Source organism: Nymphalis io, chromosome 5 (genome assembly GCF_905147045.1).
Source record: "Nymphalis io chromosome 5, ilAglIoxx1.1, whole genome shotgun sequence".
Classification (NCBI taxonomy): domain Eukaryota; kingdom Metazoa; phylum Arthropoda; class Insecta; order Lepidoptera; family Nymphalidae; genus Nymphalis; species Nymphalis io.
In genome coordinates, this window is record NC_065892.1 from 5,624,176 (window position 1) to 5,643,030 (window position 18,855).

The window sequence follows — 18,855 nt, forward strand, 5'->3', positions numbered from 1 at the left end:
GTGCTATTTCATTCCAGCACTCTCATAATTGTATGACCCGACCTGATAAGGCGCAGAACTATACATGCTAGTTAATTAAAATTTATTAACGTAAAAAATCAACAGCTTCAGCTGAACATTCTTACCCACGATTTGAACCATGAACGTCAGGATCTGTAACATTATTACACGTATTTACTTCAATATAATTATGATTGCTTTTACGGCGTACACAAGAGACATATACGATTCGTGGGCGTGCCTTCGAACACAGCCAATTTTCAAAATGAAAAATTATTGAATACCATAGCTAATAAAAATTTATTTGTATTAAATAAAAAACCTAAATGGAAATACAAGTTTTAAATTAAGTTATAGGCTTATTAATAAAATTATTATGACCTAAAATACAATTAACTGACCTTCGTGAAATTTATAAGTCTAAATTATTTTATGTAAATTAGATTAATCAAAATAAAATTGTGCTTCATCATTGCGATTCGAATACAATTCTATTCTCGACTAACAGCGATACGATAGATTATTTATTTATTTATTGAAACTTAAATAATATACATTCATTAAAACCAGCTGCTGTTAAAGGAAAATGTTAAACATATTTTTTTGCATTAAAAAAAATATTAACAACGGCACATCACGAAACGATTTTTCTTTGTTATATATATTCATATTTATGCATCCTTACGATACATGCGATATAAATTAAGAGTCTGAAATATGAATTCACTTAAGTGCAATGACAAATAAAAGTGGTTCACAAAAATAAGTACGAATATTATGAAAAACAAATTTTATATCGTTGACACAAAATGTTTTATAACTATTAATTGTATAATATCTAATTATATTTTAATTTTATAAGACATTACCATTGGCTTTCTATGAAGTTGCGACATGACATGTGTGGGTTACTCTTTAGATTTTAAAACTCGAGACACATATATTTCGAATCTTTACATTTAACTGAATACTCTAAAACTTCGTTTCAGAAGCTGCTCATAAGAACCAATTTGAATAATGTATATATTGTTAGTTCAATATTTTTAATTGTGTGTTTTTATTTACTTGAAGTAACGTTATGATGAATAATGATAAAGAACAATTGCCCAAAGTACATTATAACTGGCAACATTAATACAAATATACCTGTTGTCAAATGGCTGTGTTGTTTAGTGTTAGCCTTTTTCAAATTTACCACCTAAGGTTTACTATACAATACTTATTTTAACATGTTTAATGAAACGACTAGTAATTTATTAAAAACTGGTGATCATAACACACACACATACATAGCATATACACATAGCCTAGCTATAATAAAAGAATTGGCGCTGCCATTATAACCCACGCGATCTTTTACTACCCACGTAATATAGATTCTCGATTTTAATGACAAGGTAAACACCGTGGCGACAGATTTAGTTTTCTACACACATAACGTGAATCAAAGATACATAAAGTTAACAAAATCGTTTTAAAAAAGGCAATTATATAATGTTACTAATAAGTTATAAGCCAATCCTACTTTTATATATTTAATAAATACTGTTGATATGCATTTTACTGCTTTTCTATAATGAATACCATTCTTTATGTTACTTGTTGGGCAATTTATTTAAATTTGTGGCGTCTACATATTCCTAACCAGATTTGTGCGTCACGGTTGAATATTTTACATTCTACAGCCTTTAACTCGTGAAATAGAATTTTGTTAGAAAGCTTATTGCAATTTAACTCGACTTGTTATAGTAATTAGTATGTGTGTAGCTTCATGCCACTTTATATCAATGATTGAAAAGAAATAAATATTGCCATTGAATTAATTACAAAATCTGAAAAAATAATAAATATATTAAATTATATTTGAAATTGGAGACAAAAAATAATAGGTACTTTTTGGACTGTACACCTTAACACTAAAAAACTCTAACAGCTGTAAATGTTTGCAAAAACTGTTATAAAATGTTAGTTGAAAGGCCAAAGCTAAATATAAAATGAATTTGATATAAAGACAGAATATTTCCGGGATGCATGTAATTTATGATATGGTAACAACATTTTGATCAAAGATTGACTTTTAAATTAAATATCTTTTTTGTCATAAACTTTTTTGTTTAAATTTATAAAATATTTAAGGAACATAAAATTAGACTTAGTATACTATTCAGGTATAATATGAGTCGAAACTTTATACAACAAATAAATTTTAAACACAGTTAAGAGTAATTAGAAGTACAATAAACAAAGCTTAAGTGCCTTATTTATCCTAAGCTAAATAGTGAAAACGATACAGCTCATTTTAAATAATAAAAAAAAAATAGCCTTTTTGTATAGAGCTAAATTACTTTTTGCAAGTCTGGTTAAGTACCACTCAATCAATACACAGTGTATCGCGAAACATCAATATTTATTATCTCACCTTGTATAGTGAATACGCCAATGTGACTACAGGCACAAGGAATATAATATCATTGATGATGTAAGGGATGGTTAATATTTCTTACCGAGCCAATTTATAAGGGTAGTGGTCGCATAAGTTGGCCCATTTGCCAATCTGCCTATCTACTAGAAATATATACTATATGCATTCTATTCTACTGGATTTTTTATTTTCATTTCGATGTCAATTGTATAATTTTATTAACTTATTATATAACTTCATTAGGTTATAATAAACATAATAGTTATATTTCTTGAAATTACCTTGGTTTTTTAAACAATTAATGTTTTCAGCAAAATTGCTTTTTTTTTCTCCTAGGATCTCTACAATTACTTTTAAATGCCTGTTAAAAAATTTATTGCAATTTCACACAATATTGATAAAAAAACAGAAATAAACTTATTATTTTTAAATATAAGTAAATAGAGATAACTTAAGTATTAATAAACTTATTATATAAAATAATTTTATAATTATATATACGAAGAGTATATATTTAAAAAAAAAAACATGCGTTTGTAATGAGTACGTCTATATAACGATGACATATATTGAGAATGACACGAAAACGAAACATAATAGACCTTATTAACGTTTGGTTAATATTGTCCAAACTAAGCATTGTAAGATCATTTCCTACCAGACAACGACCAGGCGAGGCGTATTTATTAAAGAAATCCAATAACCAATACCAAACCAATGGAGAATAAATATTGAGTACACAATGAAGTATAAGTAGACAGCGTCGCCGGTTAGAGGGGAATACGGCATACGAGTTGGTCTGAATCCCACATGTCATTACTTGTTTCAGGCGCGGAAACACCGTTGTGGGCACTAGGGGCATGCCCACAACCCTTCCCTAGACTCTGTGGTCGATAGAATTTTCTGCGAGATTTTCATACATTTTTTAAGCTTCTTTGTACGAGTACGAATGCATCAGTAAATGCAATCTGTAGTTCGACTCGCACGGCTGATTTTTAGTCATATGTGTTATTTTATGTACGCAAACTCCAAGAGCTCAAATGCCTCCTTTAAATAAGATGGACTTTTGTGACTAGATAACCAAAAGGAAAATAGTCAAAGTCAAAGTTAAAAATCTTTATTCAATGTACATAGAAACATTACACTTGCTTACTGATTTTCAAAAATCTACCACCAGCTTGGAAATAAGCAGCTCAGAGATGAGAATAACTGGCGAAAGAAACACAAACTTTATTTTTAGCTCATGTTTATAGAGAAATTATATACCATATGAATTTTAGTAGTAAGTTTTTCGTCGGCGTCGTCCGGCGTAAAGGTTTTTTTCTTTTATTTTTGGTATGCACTGAGAAGGATTTACTGAAGAGTAAAAGAAAAAAAATGCCTTGAAATCGTGGTTAGGCAGTCGATGATAACGTTCAACTCTCAAATTGCAACTTACAATATGCGACAACAATCATAATACTATGATTTTCAATAGTCACATTGTATGAATCTGAATATCGTCTACGTACATTTGATAACGAAAGAAAAACTCTGAATTCCAATTATGCTCGTCACACATTATCATATGAATAAACGAATGCTTACGGGATTTACATTGATTATTTTATATATTTATTAGTAACGAATTTATCGTTGTTGTTTTTATTTATCGTTCATCTGAGTATTTTTTATGCGTGATAATCTTGAATACGCTTCAGGCGATTTGAACCCGCAATAAAATAGTTATGTAAATAATATTGACAAAAATATAAATTTAATATTAAAAACTTTAGCTTTTTAAAGCGCACTATTTTGATAATTAAATATATTTTATGTAGCGTTAATTTTTCCCTTGTCTAGAATTATAAATTCAAATATTTTAATGATTTAGTGGACGGTACAATTCTCGTAAATATTAGTTATCAAAATAGAGATAATAATAATTAAGTCATTTAACTAGCCAATTTATTTGCGTATAAAAATATCCTTTTGATTTATTTGCGCTAACACAGATCATATAATTACTATGCACTATAGACATATTTTTTTTACAGATTTTTTTATGTCAAATTTGAACTAGAGTTAAATGTATTTTGAGTATTCCTGTAAATTTATGTGACATTTATTTTTATCGTATAAGTTTCAGTTTATTTTTATTTTATTCGTCTGATAATTTAATAAATTAATAGTATTAATAAATTGATTATAAACACTTTTACTGGTGGTAGAGCTTTGTGCAAGCTCGTCTGGGTAGGTACCACCCACTCATCAGGTATTCTACCGCAAAACAGCAATACTTGATATTGTTGTGTTCTGGTTTGAAGGGTGAGTGAGCCAGTGTAATTACAGGCACAAGGGACACAAAATCTTAGTTCCCAAGGTTGGTGGCGCATTGGCTATATAAGCGATGGTTGACATTTCTTACAATGCCAATGTCTAAGAGCGTTTGGTGACCACTAACCATCAGGTGGCCCATATGCTCGTCCGCCTTCCTATTCTGTAAAAAAAAAAAACAAGTAATAATCAAATGTGTGTAACTGGAATTATTATTTAAAAAAAAAACAAAATTAAAACCATGCTTTTTATTCACAACTTAGTATATAACTAATTCATTTATACGATTAAAGAATTAAGTTTATAATATCAAAGAGGTAATATACCTACTATTTAACTTACTGTAGCATTATTATTTATATAATAACTAAACTACACACATACATCATTTATATAAAATAAGGCAAGTATTTAAAATCTATTTGAAGATTAGTTTAAACAGAGATAACCAAATTCAAAAAGTCACTGTAAATATACAAATAAAGTTTTACAAGAACTACTAGTGCGATATTTTTTTTGTGTTATGTAATTTATTTAAAAAGGATTGTAATAACGAAGGTTATACGATTTAAAGGTACGACCCTAAGAAACGGAGAAGTAACCTTAAGCCGTAACCAATACGACAAACTATACATACGACAAAAGCTAATTCAATGCGTGCATAGATAGAACCCTGTGTCCCTTACATAGCTAGTTATTTATACATTTTTTTATTAATGTCATATTTATTATTAATTCGGTGTTGAGAACGCGAAACGCTGACGAAAAGTTATAGGTATCGCTTTTATTCAACGGAATTACGATGATTTTATTTGTTAGTGATTTTATTTTTAATGTTCGATTGATTCTATTCTTCGACGATACGAATTACACGCCAAATACTATTAAAATATATCTATAATATCATTTTATTGAGGTAAAATAATATGACGCAATACAAAATTTGCGGCTAAAAGCTATAATAAAATATTTATTATAAACAAGAAAAAAAAAGTTATTAAGCGCTATGATAATTTTAACATCATATCAATGTTATCTACAGGATTATTTTTGCAATATTTAAATTAAGCTAAAAATTGCATTCTAAATAAATATACTCCTTAAATCTCAAATAACACAATGTTTTATATAGTATAAAAGTAAAGTATGTTTTGTTTAACCTTTAAATGTCTTTGGAAATCTTAAGTTAGCCTCTTAATACAATCTTCATTTACAATTACCACCAATAACCGTGGTGACCGTAATACCCACCATAGGGCCAGCCTCCATACCATCCATAGCTCGGATATCCCCACCCGTAGCTATAATGGGGGTAACCGTAACCGTAACCACCCCAACCGCCATAACCACCGTAATGTCCACCCCAGTGTGAGGCTGCGGTCTGTAGATCTTCCTTCTCAGAAGATACGAGATCTTTTTCTTGTGCAGGCGCAGATAGTGCCACCGATATCAGGCACGCAAAAGTGAATAGAAGAACAATCTAAGCAGAAAATATTTTCATATCAGGTAAGTTAAAAATAAAATTAATTAACACAAATAAACAATATCGAGGAATTAAATGACGAAATTTCCAAAATCATCATATTTGTTTAATATTAAAAAGTTACAATAAATTAGGAAACACTTAATAAAATAAAGTTACTGATTATATATTTATCTGTATAAGTTTTAAATGAAAAAAAAATACATTAGCACTACTCGTTGACGTAAAACAATTCTCTAGTTATTTATCTTGAAGTAAAACAAAAAAATATCTCGAAATTAGGATAAAAAACTAGTACAATTAAAACAAAAATAGTTGCAAGTAAAACATTTTTAAATGAATGTCGAAATGTTTAGTATAAAATAGGACTTACTTTTCTGGAAGCCATCTTGGTTCAGGTCCTGTGTCGCACTGTCCGTAGTTCTGAAGACGATCGTTTTATATGAACGTTGCGTCCTAGACGTATACGGTCGACTGAGCTTCCTTCCATGGTGCCATTGACCTCCATGGTGTTTGGATTAGCACGCAATGCCGAATCGAAGAGACTACCAGGGAATGTATGTATGGGCTGTTATTATGGGTTTTTACATAGCATTACAACCGATTCCGAACCGAACTGTTTATTTTTCAAGGCATTTCTTAAGATTTGGATTTAATTAATATAACTATGTAATTTAATAAGTGGAAAAAAGCTTGTCATAGCTTGTAAAGAATATTTTGCCAGAATTATAATATGGTCTTCAAGCCATTTATTTCATACGTCAAATAAACGTCTGACTAACTATTCATTAAATTTGGTTTTGCAAATATAATAATAAAAGAAATATCTGTAAAGGCGATAAATTGGAAAGTAATTGCATTAGTTAAATAAATAGCACTAATTTTTTTAATTTAATTGTACAGTTTACAGCACTCTGCCTAATTATTATTTATAAAAAAAGAAATGCGATTTTAATCAATAAAATCGTACCATAATCACATTTTTATCTATACTCATGTTATAAAGCTATCGTTTGTTTATTTCAACTGGCTTATATCAGGATTCATCAGTCCTATTTTTGAATCCGATCGTATTCATTGGGAAAGGTAAGATATTTATGGGATTTTGTTATAATACTGTCTTGAATAATTAAAATATCTTACAAATTAAGTGCAACTCAATCAACTAACAAGTAAATACTAGTATATTGTTGATATTATTTGTATAGAAATGACAAGCGGTTACGTCAATGTTTTGAAAAACCATAAATAATATTGTACACAAACCACACTCATTAAACTAAACAACTTAAACATTGTCATCAATACTTACTGAACACTATTTAAAATGAAACTAAGCTAATTACAGACGAAAACAAATTTGCTAAAAAGCTGAAACCGATTTGCTTTCGATATTGTTATCTTTTTAATAAAAACAATATTATTGAATGTATATTATTAACCAAGATGACGACTTGGTTAAAATCTGTGGAAGATGTTCAAAAGAAAAAATGTTCAAGTGATTAATTTGTTTTTATAGTTCATGTATTAATTATGTTAAGAAACCTACATGTGTCGAATAAGACTATATCGCACGTGTCAGCAAATGGAATAGGAACAAAATGGTGAAATAGCTCCCAAACCCTTTGACCAAGTTAATCAATTGTATTGTATTTAATATCGTTTTATGTATTAACAAAAAATATACATTGTAATGTAATTTCGTGTCGTTGTAATCAGGGGCGGTCCGTAATTAGATAAGTAGGGTCGCTTAACACAATGGGTGCTGTTTCCTCGAGAATGATTGTACACATACTATAGACGAAAGCGATAATATTTAAAAAAAATTAACTCCAATAATATTTAAGGCGATTTTTCTATTAAATTTAATTATTATGACAGCAGCAGCCTTTCGAGCTGTTCCTTTCAAGTTTGACTGGGAAAATATTTTTATGACTTTTTATTGATCTGATTCTATAAATATAATTATAATTTATTTGATTGTTTTAGCCGTTGGAGCAGTCGAGTCCTTGAGTGAAGACCATAGATCGGCAAGGGCAGCATAGGTTGCCTCCAGCCATGTGAACCGACAACCTTGACTTAATTGACCTAATACATAGTGTATTAGAAGAAAAAGGTGAGCTCTTATTGGTCTCTCTGCCCAGCCTGCTTCATCACAATCATGTAAAACGTTAGACGCCCACAGTTCGCCCTTGGCCTTGTCAATATGTTTACCCAGTTCTATCTTTGACTTTCACAAATCACACCGATTGACAAGACATCTTCCCCAGCCCGCGTTGCTTATGACTATATCCAAAGTCAGAGAACGGACGCAGCCATCGCGGCTTCATCCTTCCTCGCGCGTTTCTCTTCATTACATCTGTCATTGAGATGGCTTTTGTTAATTTTATTCACTAACCCTTACGGTGTATTATGTGTGACATTGATTATACGATCATGCTTCTAAGCTGTAAAGTCTCGCTGTACTTCATTAAAACAATATGATTAACACCTTTTTTTAATTTTACAATTTATAGTTCTTATTTTTATATTGAGCATGTGTCAATCGTTGATTTCAAGAGAGTAAAGTAGAGAGCATCTGTGCTTTGACGTCAGACATAAAACATAGTTATTGAGTTTTTAATTTGATAGTGAAGTATTCGTTTTATATGTAACTGAAATTTTATAAAATACATTACAATTTGAAATTTACAAATACATTGTATTGAACAATAATTAAATTCTTTGTACCCAGTACACAAATTGATAAATAAAACTTTAGAGAAAAAAAATACAATAACACAAATAAAATATACCAACAAACGATACTGAATCTAAAGTTGTTGCGTTATTATTGATAAAACACATTGTACATAATATTGAATTATACAAAAAATATATAAAAAAATATATAATAGATACTAAAATAATTCAGTACATATTACATTTATCTGCCATTTATAACAATGTGTAATGCTTTTCTCCGAATTATTATCGCGTTATAATGTATTTCCAAATATATTTCATTGACCGCTAAAAAATACCGCATCGATACATGTTTCGAATATACAATAAATATACAGTACGTAACAGAGAAGATTTTTCATAACTTATATAAGCGACTGACGTCTCTATTACATTACAATAAGGCTTATAATAGCATTAAGCATTTTTATAAATGTGAACTGTAATATGAAGTCGATTATGGAATTGTCAAACACGTGCTCGCGTCACGGGAGCGACTTGAAAAGTTCTCAATGAATGTAAGAAGATTCTCCGTGTACGGAATATTTATTGGTCCTAATATATGATTGGGATTTTCATGTGATTTTTTTAGTAAAAGAACAAATTCATTCACCTTTTTTTTAAGTAGGAAATATTTATGTTGGTTTTAGGTTAGTAAGTTAGTAAGTAAAAAGTTTATTGACTTGGTCGGGTTATTCTTAATATAGAAAAAATTTCAACGTAATGAACGTTAATTTAGGTTCTGGTTTCAAATAAAATGATTCGCATTTTATCCTTATTTTAAAATATTATTTAATGCTTAATTTTGTTAATACTTATATTATATAAAATGTTAATACTTATATTATATAAAAATTCACTTCTTTTTCGGTTTAATCATTAAAAAAATATATTTATAGACGGTTACCGAAACGAATGTTCAATTAAGGACGCGTTGTCATTTACAATACCAAACGTATTTTCTTCAGACTGTAATAGAACGATATCGATTACATATCAATACCAAAGTAAAAATAATATTTAAAGGTTTAAAGATATATTTTTTAAAAAGACAAAACAGACACATGAGAACATGGGAGATATATTATACATATCTTTGGTTGTCAAAAACATAACAAATTATGTGTGAGTTGAACGAGTGTTCAACGGTTGTATTTTGAAAGCATTATTAATTAAAACTATATTAGAGCTTTTTTGAATTAAATATTTCGATAGTTTTAAAAACGTTGTATGATTTTAATTTTTTTAAATATGATAGTAAATTGTTATATAGTTATGCTCCTTTTTAGGTGATATTCTTTTGAGCATAATTTGTCTGTGTTTGCAAGTGTCTTGTGTGTGCAGGGCTAGTAATCTAGGTTTACGAAGATTACGTTTAGAATTTGAAATTTCTAAACGTAGTCTTGAATCGAATTCTACAAATTTTCGAATTAAATTCTACAAAACGTGCAGTCTTAAATAATAATCTATGGTTTTGTTAATGTATAATGTTAATAAAAATGGCGTTTTAATTTTCAACGAAGTTATTATCAGATTTTGGAAGTAAAAATTAAGTGGATATAAGTAATTAAATGGAATATTGAGTATTATATTACAAATAAAATATATTTACCAAGAAATATTCGCGCGCGTGTTACGGGAAGAAACTACTTTTTACTTAATACTCGCCAAAAAGTAGCCATGTCCGTCCTTGGGGTTCCTGCTTGCTTCATACTGAATTTTATCAAAATCGGGTTAGTGCATTAACAGTGTAACGGACAGAGTTACATCGCATTTATAATATTGGTATAGATTGTATGCATTCATTCATTCATTCATGCTATCAAATTGCAAGGAATATGTAAATTTAAGGCTTGTTGATCTTTACTCCTGTCATTTATATTGGCAATACGAAGGTACAGCTTACAGGCTAGGGCATACATTGTATGGTATTTTTTATATTATAATACAAATCTCATTACAATGGTTTATTTATGACTATATAATATACCTATATATAATATAAAAAGCCGAGATGGCCCAGTGGTAAAAAACGCGTGAATCTTAACCGATGATTTAAATACATTGTGCTTGACGGTGAAGGAAAACATCGTGAGGAAACCTGCATGTGTCTAATTTCACTGAAATTCTGCCACATGTGTATTCCACCAACCCGCATTGGAACAGTTTGGTGGAATAACCTCCAAACCTTCTCCTCAAAAAAAAAAGGGGGGAGAGGAGTCCTTAGCCCAGCAGTAGGATATTCACAGGATGTTACGGTACGGTATATGTAATACTGATTTCAGAATAGGTATGCTACGAAACAAAATGAGTTTTGGGTTACCTAAGTGCTCATTACTAGGTTTAAGTAATCTAATGGTATACTCGCCAGCTACGCGGGCGATGCGTGACGGTAGGCCTAGTAAATTTATTATGTCACCAAACAAATTACCTGTCATAATAACAACTAACAATTTTATTTATTTTTCATTTGATATAGGTTTATTTGTACATTTTCATTATAATGTAATAATATAAGGAAATTGCTTTTGTAATCGTTTTCTTTTATTTCTATTGTTAACTGCGATTACACTAGTTCACTTAATCTTCGCATCGGAATACAGAGTATATGTGTATGTGTTTTATTGTTGTAAACTGTTATGCCAGATTCCAAAGGGCTAAATGGCGAGAAGTCACCGGCGTCATCTGTAATCGCAGAATACCCATGAAATTAAAGGGCCTTGTGTACAAGTGTATCATCCGACCAATCCTATTTTACGGCATCGAGATGTGGCTAACTCTTGAAAAACATGTGTAGCAACTTCACATCGCGGAGATGAAGATGCTGCGATGGATGTGTGAAATTACGCGACTAGATCGAATTCGTAAAAAGCACATCCGTGGCAGCCTCGGCGTTCGCGATGTAGCGGATAAGTTGCAGGAAGGCCGTCTACGTTGGCTTGGCCACATCAGCCGCAAGCCGCCGGGCTATCTCGGAAACCGATGTCTTGACCTTGTTGTCGAAGCCCTAGATTCCGCAGCAGGCCCAAGAAGCGTTGGCTCGATGTCGTGAAGAATGACCTGAGAGCACGATCTCACCAAGGAGCATGTTTTAGATCGAGCAAAGTGGAGGTTATGCCTTCACTTCACTTGAGGTTTCCTATGTAAGAAAGCGGACCCTAGGCCGGGAAAACCCTAGGCAGAACAAGAAAAAGAAGTTGTAAAATGTTATACAAAAAAGGATAAGAGGTTAATGAAATTGAAAAGACGTATCAACGCAGATCATAATTTTAGATAACCATTAATACTAATACTTAGTAAATTTTCGTATAAAAATTTAATTAAAGTCTGAACCTTAATCACTATTAAACTTTTTTTCTTCGAAAATTGAAGATTTAAATCAAGACTAAGACAAGCATCTCTGAGATTTTAATAATAATAAGCTCAACCTTTCCTTTCCTTTTCCTTGACCTTTTCGACCATTACAGCAATGGATTTTTATTTTTTCTATGACCGTTTGTAAAACATATTTTTGTAAAATAGTATTAAATATAATAAAAAAATAATTTCTTATTTCTTCTAAAACGTATACATATAACTGCCTGGTCAAGCGACCAAAGTCTACGATAATAATATCCGTATTGTATTTTGAATATTCCCACGAGTATCCGATAGTATTGTCATATAACAAATTACATGTTAATTTCAAATTCCATTGATATTTATTTGCATGAGGAGTACTTACACTTACATATATAAATACGTAATAATCATTACGTTTCAAAATGAAAATACTCTTTATTAAAAAATAAAAATTTAACACCAAAAATACCTCTAAACAGTAAAAGCCAAATGTGTTTGTTGGCCCTTTAACTGCATTATAATATGAAATATGAAATATGAAATAATTCTACTGGTGGTAGGGCTTTGTGCAAGCTCGTCTGGGTAGGTACCACCCACTCATCAGATATTCTACCGCAAAACAGCAATACTTGATATTGTTGTGTTCCGGTTTGAAGGGTGAGTGAGCCAGTGTAATTACAGGCACAAGGGACATAAAATCTTAGTTCCCAAGGTTGGTGGCGCATTGGATATGTAAGCGATGGTTGACATTTCTTACAATGCCAATGTCTAAGAGCGTTGGTGACCACTTACCATCAGGTGGCCCATATGCTCGTCCGCTTTCCTTTTCTATAAAAAAAAAAAAAAAAAAAAAAAAAAAAAAAAAAAAAAAAAAAAAAAAAAAAAAAAAATGGAAATACAAAAGTCGTCGCATCGGAAAACCGCAATTTAAAATGAATCGAACCTATGAATATTAGTAAAACCCTTTCTTAAAATATTAAATGAGCTGATGATTTTCACTTGAACAGGTCATCATAATTTATAGATGAGAACCATCTCGATCACATCAGATTTCATAAAGAAAAAAACCACATCAAAATCGGTCCATTCGTTTGGAAGCTACAATACAACAGAACCACAAATTAAATATTATATAACATTCCACTTTTTACGTCGGGTGTTCAAAAAGTTGGGATAATTTCGTCGAATAATGTTATAACATAGAATTTACGGAATATAATAAAGACAATAAAATATTTTTATAATTATGTGTAATTCAACAATTAATCTTGAATCACTTAATTATAAAACATGAATACTCAACCCAAATAATAAGAAATTGGCCTGAGCGTGAATATAAGACTATAAAAATAAATTAAATATAACTATTGTTTACGCCATCTATTATAAGAACTGCTCAATTGGCGCGTAATTTATGGCAGCAGCGGTGTGGAAGTTCCCACCTCGTCCGATAGATGGCCCTTGCTGTCTGAAGTATTCAGCAACGTTGCCGCTCATACTGCCGTAAGGAATGCCACCTATAAAAGTAATTAATTTTATAAATATGTTATATTTTTTAATTTTTTACATATTAAAATTTTTGTTTCATGTTATGAAGCTATAGCTGTAGACTTACTATATTTAAACGAAGAAGAGACGTAAGTCATATATTTAACTTTGCTATAATATAAAACCTAATATATAAGTCTACCTGATATAGTCAATTATAACCATTTTGTGATTTTCCGGTTTTTTCAGATTTTACCGCTCTATATACTTTAAATTGTATATTGTTTGTACATTAAATTATAAATAATTTTACCAATTACTAACACACAAAAAAAAAATCACAAAGATGCACTGTTTTTAACTTGACATATTATATACTACTAAAGCTTACTTTTGGTAAGTTATAAAAACTTTTCATTTTTTTAATATAGTGCCTGTTCGTTAAGGCTTGCTACATTTGTTCCTTTGAAGGATCATATATTAAACGTGCTCTAAAAATAAAAATTACCATATGAAAGTCCTGGTCCAGGCAACGGAGCATGACCCGCGCTGTCAGGTCTCGCCTCGCACAACATAAGCACAGCGCACGAGACGAAAATCAGGACTAATATCTGAAATATTTACAAAAAATTGTATGAAAAATAATGAAACTTGTCAGTCGTTCACTTACATTATAAGTAACAGCCTATTAATGTCCCACTGCAGGGCTAAGGCCTTTCGAGGAGAAGGTTTGGAGCTTATTTCACCACGCTGCTCCAATGCGGTTTGGTAGAATACACACGTGGCATAATTTCAATGAAATTAGACACATGCAGGTTTCCTTACGATGTTTTCCTTCACCGTCAAGCACGAGATGAATTATAAACTCAAATTAAACACATGAAAATTCAGTGGTGCTGGCCGGGTTTGAGCCCACGATCATCGGTTAAGAGTCACGGTTTGTAACTACTAGGCCATCTCTGCTTTTTACTTTATAAGTGCACGTCATATTTTCTTCGTAATACATAAACAAAAAAAAATTTTCCGTAACTTAGTCAAGATACATGCATAGTAAATGGGGCAAATTATTTACTTGTGCTAGGAAGCAGCGCTCTTCTATCACAATACTTAAATTAAATAATTATGTTAATAAGTAAGTATTTTCTCAAACGGTAATCTCATTTCATCCTGATAAACTACTATCTACATATAATCGTTGGTCACTTCAGCATTAATATTAAAAAATATATCAATGCAATGTTTCGCTGAGAAATAATACCTATTCATATTTTCCTCTGTTGATAATCGTAAACCTTACGATTAACTACCACAAACTTATTTGTGAGTACAACCATTTTGTACAGAGGAAGCATTCAGAAATGTATACGTGGTCCTTGGGAGATGAAACAGGGTTTTGTGTGATTATCTATATTATCTGGCATTGCTCAAGAAATCAGGATCGAAATAGGAACTATCACCTATATATAATATGCTTATTAAGCTATTGAGTCTCCATCCATCAATTGTATGAATAATGCTAAGGCCTTTCCTATATAAGGCATGGAGCGAACTAATATATAATATTCAATATTAGACCATGAACATTCCAACAAACAATGTCATCTAACGTAACGTTATACATAATATTATATCTCAATAGTGACAACGTGTACTTTAAGACCTTAGCTAGACCTCATATAGCCTCAAAGCACACAGAACAAAAACGATTGTAGAAATAACTTGATATAAATATTTTAACAAAAAAACAAATTACAGACTAATACACAAAAAATTAAGTGTTTATGCAAATTCGAAGTTAAACATTTCACCTTACTTTAATTACTAAAAACTACATCGCTAAAATTATTATATAAATAAATAGCAACTTATCCGAGATTTGCCCGGGTAGAATAAAGGTCTAAATAAAACGCGTTTATATAGTAAAACATATTCCATTTGTTTATGCGGCGAACGCCAATAAAGCATGATTCCCAATCGGCTTGATTTTTCCGATATCTTTAATAATTATCGTTATATTTTACCCAATTTACTCAAAACCTTTAATGAATTATGTATGTGAAAACCGTAAGAGAATCCATTCGCACACGGTTTGTTTTATAATATAAAGTGATAGTGACGGAGTAATTATAAAATATTTGTTTTATCATGAATAATTTATAGATTTTATATGTTAGGTATTTGTGTCAATAGCTTTCTTTCCTCTCGATCCAAAAATAAATTTCCCTCAGGATCTGTGATGAATATATGTTTTGTTAAATAGAAAATATTCGCTGTAGTTTAATTATAAACAATTTCTCTTCAACGTTTTCTACTTAGTAAAAACTCCTCGAGTTAGTTAACGATTGACATGAATGGTAATGATATTTACTGGAAGAAACCTTGACGAGCTTTTGTACTTATCAATACTTTTGACTGCCTCGTTGGTCTATCTAGTTAGATATAAGGCAGTTGACCCGGAAGACCTGGGTTCAATTCTCAGGTAGGGCCAATACTAGAATAGACTTGTAGTCGTAGATCGTCATTGTCCATTAGATTAGGTATATTAGGACATATATATATATTTAAAATATATATTTTAAATTTATTATATATTTTAAAAAAGTTCTTATTAAAACTCGCCTGTTTACCAAACAAAGTTATTAGTATTAAATAAGTATCGCTTTTACAAATATTTACTACTCAATTTTAAATACCATTTTGTAGAATTTAGGCTGTAATTGAATGTGATTTGCATAAGCTAAAAATCAAACCTTGAACTTAAGGCTTATGCACAATGTCAGCAACTATTGCGAATTTTAACTTCCTGCTTAAAATAATTGCAACTAGATTTGGATTTTATTAAATGTTTCAAGATCGCTTTATGAAAGGAATTGAGGCTCGATATGTAAAAGTATAAACATAAAAAAGTTGTTAATAACAGTTGTTACTTAAATAAATAAGTGTAATAAACATAAACAGCAAGTCTATTTGGCGGTATGTCTTTGTACAAGCTTGATAAGTTACACCTACTCATCGCATATTCTACCTCCAAATAGAAATACCTAGGTGATATTGTTGTGTTCCAGTTTAAATGGAGAGTCAGCTAGTGTAACTACGGGTACAAGGGACCATAACATATCAATTTACAAGGCTTGTGGTACATTTAATATGAAAGGGATGGTTAATATTTCTTACAGCGCCAAATTTGTGATCGTTGCCATTTATCCGTTTCCCTATTCTTTAATTTAATTATCGACTATTGGTATAAAAGTTAACAATTGAGTTGGATTTTGACATAACGGTATATGTTAACATATTATCGGTTCGGTTCCGATTCGAATAAAAATATATTATTCAAAGTTGGATCAGAATTAAGTCGGGAACGTATTGTAATCGATATACTAGAATTCAGCCCCTGAATTATGACGCGAGCGAAGCTATCTTATATAAAACTTGCATTCGTGTTACTTTATACGTCAACGTACTATAGGAAGCGAGCGCTATATTTCCGTTACGATACGTTCCCGATTCTATTCCGATCCAACTTCACCCGAAACGCAACTGGGTTGTTGTGTAGAATAGAAAAACAGTTAAACTGCAAAACAATTACATTTCGATTCGATTGCGATAAAGTGACAATTTGTTAGTAAAATTTCCCGTGATTCAAATTCTACGAAATCTTACATGACCTACTTACTAATCATGGAAGTATGTATACAATTATAAAACGAAATTAAAATTGCAATTATTGGAAGACGAACACAGAATTTTTTCTTATGGGCATATAATTTGACACACATACGAACGCTGCATTAGGCTTGCAATATAGTGAAATAAGGTTTTAGTACAAAAATGGAATTTGATTAAGATTACTTGTCCTTTAATATGTATTTTTTTATGGTCACAATGATTTACTGTTTATACTAGGAGCTCGGGATGTGCAGTCTTATAAGCCACTAGGCCGACGAATATATATAAAAATATTTAATCACGAGCCATCGCATTACAATAATAATATTTAATTATCAAAATTTCTTCCGACACATGAAGGTTTCCTCGCGATATTGCCCTTCACTGTCACACAAGACTAATAACACACACATTAGAACTTGACAAACTCAGTCGTGCCTTTCCTTTGAACTAACCTTAGATTATGATCCAAGTGCTTAATCTTATTATGTATCTTATTGTTAGCGGCTCAGCCACAGACATATAGAGATATCCATCTCCTTATAGATATCGAGATATAAATCTGATTGGTCGACTATTTGGTATTTCACTTCTAGTGCTAGAAATAACCCATAAAAACCAATATTTTATTTGAAATATGTTAGAAGGTAAGTGTGAATTTAAATGGCGAGCGTTAACCACCATCTTGAATTTTTTTAAAGGATTTTTTTTTCAAATATAAATGCATAATATTAACAATTTTAAATGATACATCTTACGAAAAAAAAATGATTTTATTATAGAAAATTAATTAATAAATTATATTTTTTTAACAATTTATGTTATATTTTAATGGTAGGGTATATAAATCAAAATACTTAGTCTTATCTAAGAAATATTCCAGCTCAGAACAGTCCATAAAGATAGCTCTATCGCCGCCCCTAACTTTCCCACGAACCTCGCGGCCTGTCGGATACTTAGATAGTAGTATATTGTACATAAAATAAATCTACCTTGTCCATTCTAGCACTGTCTTAGTATAAATGAATCATAGTTATTGAACAACAAAAATCAACGAACCTGTTTAATCGCGAGCATGGTGATCACGGGCAGTTTATACTGGCACTTAATATTAAATAAACAACGCGCGCGGCGCCCGTGCTCTATATATACAGAAAGATGCGACCCTCGAATCAGAGCGATTTAACATAACCAATTAATTGGATGTTTAGGAACATTTTCCGTAAATAGCAAACACGTGCGCAATTTAAGTCAATCACTATAAGTAGCATTTATTCTGTCTTTCTTGGCTTTGTATGTACTGACTGTCAAGAAATAAATTATATCAATTTTATCCATAATCGCGATCGTTTGGCAATAAACGGTGAATACGGATATAGTAATAGTTTTGTATATATAATTCATTTTGTAT

At 30.8% G+C, this 18,855-nt stretch overlaps 1 protein-coding gene across 1 annotated transcript; it reads right to left on the reverse strand.

Moving 5' to 3' along the window:
* Positions 1 to 13,552: 13,552 nt before the first annotated feature.
* LOC126768582 (uncharacterized) lies at positions 13,553 to 18,548 on the reverse strand. The gene is made up of 3 exons (XM_050486774.1): positions 18,504 to 18,548; positions 14,284 to 14,386; positions 13,553 to 13,804 (listed from the first exon to the last, which is right to left on the reverse strand). The coding sequence occupies exons 1-3, from the start codon at positions 18,519 to 18,521 to the stop codon at positions 13,671 to 13,673; spliced, it is 255 nt and encodes an 84-aa protein (XP_050342731.1). The 5' UTR covers positions 18,522 to 18,548; the 3' UTR covers positions 13,553 to 13,670.
* Between the last annotated feature and the right edge of the window lie 307 nt (positions 18,549 to 18,855).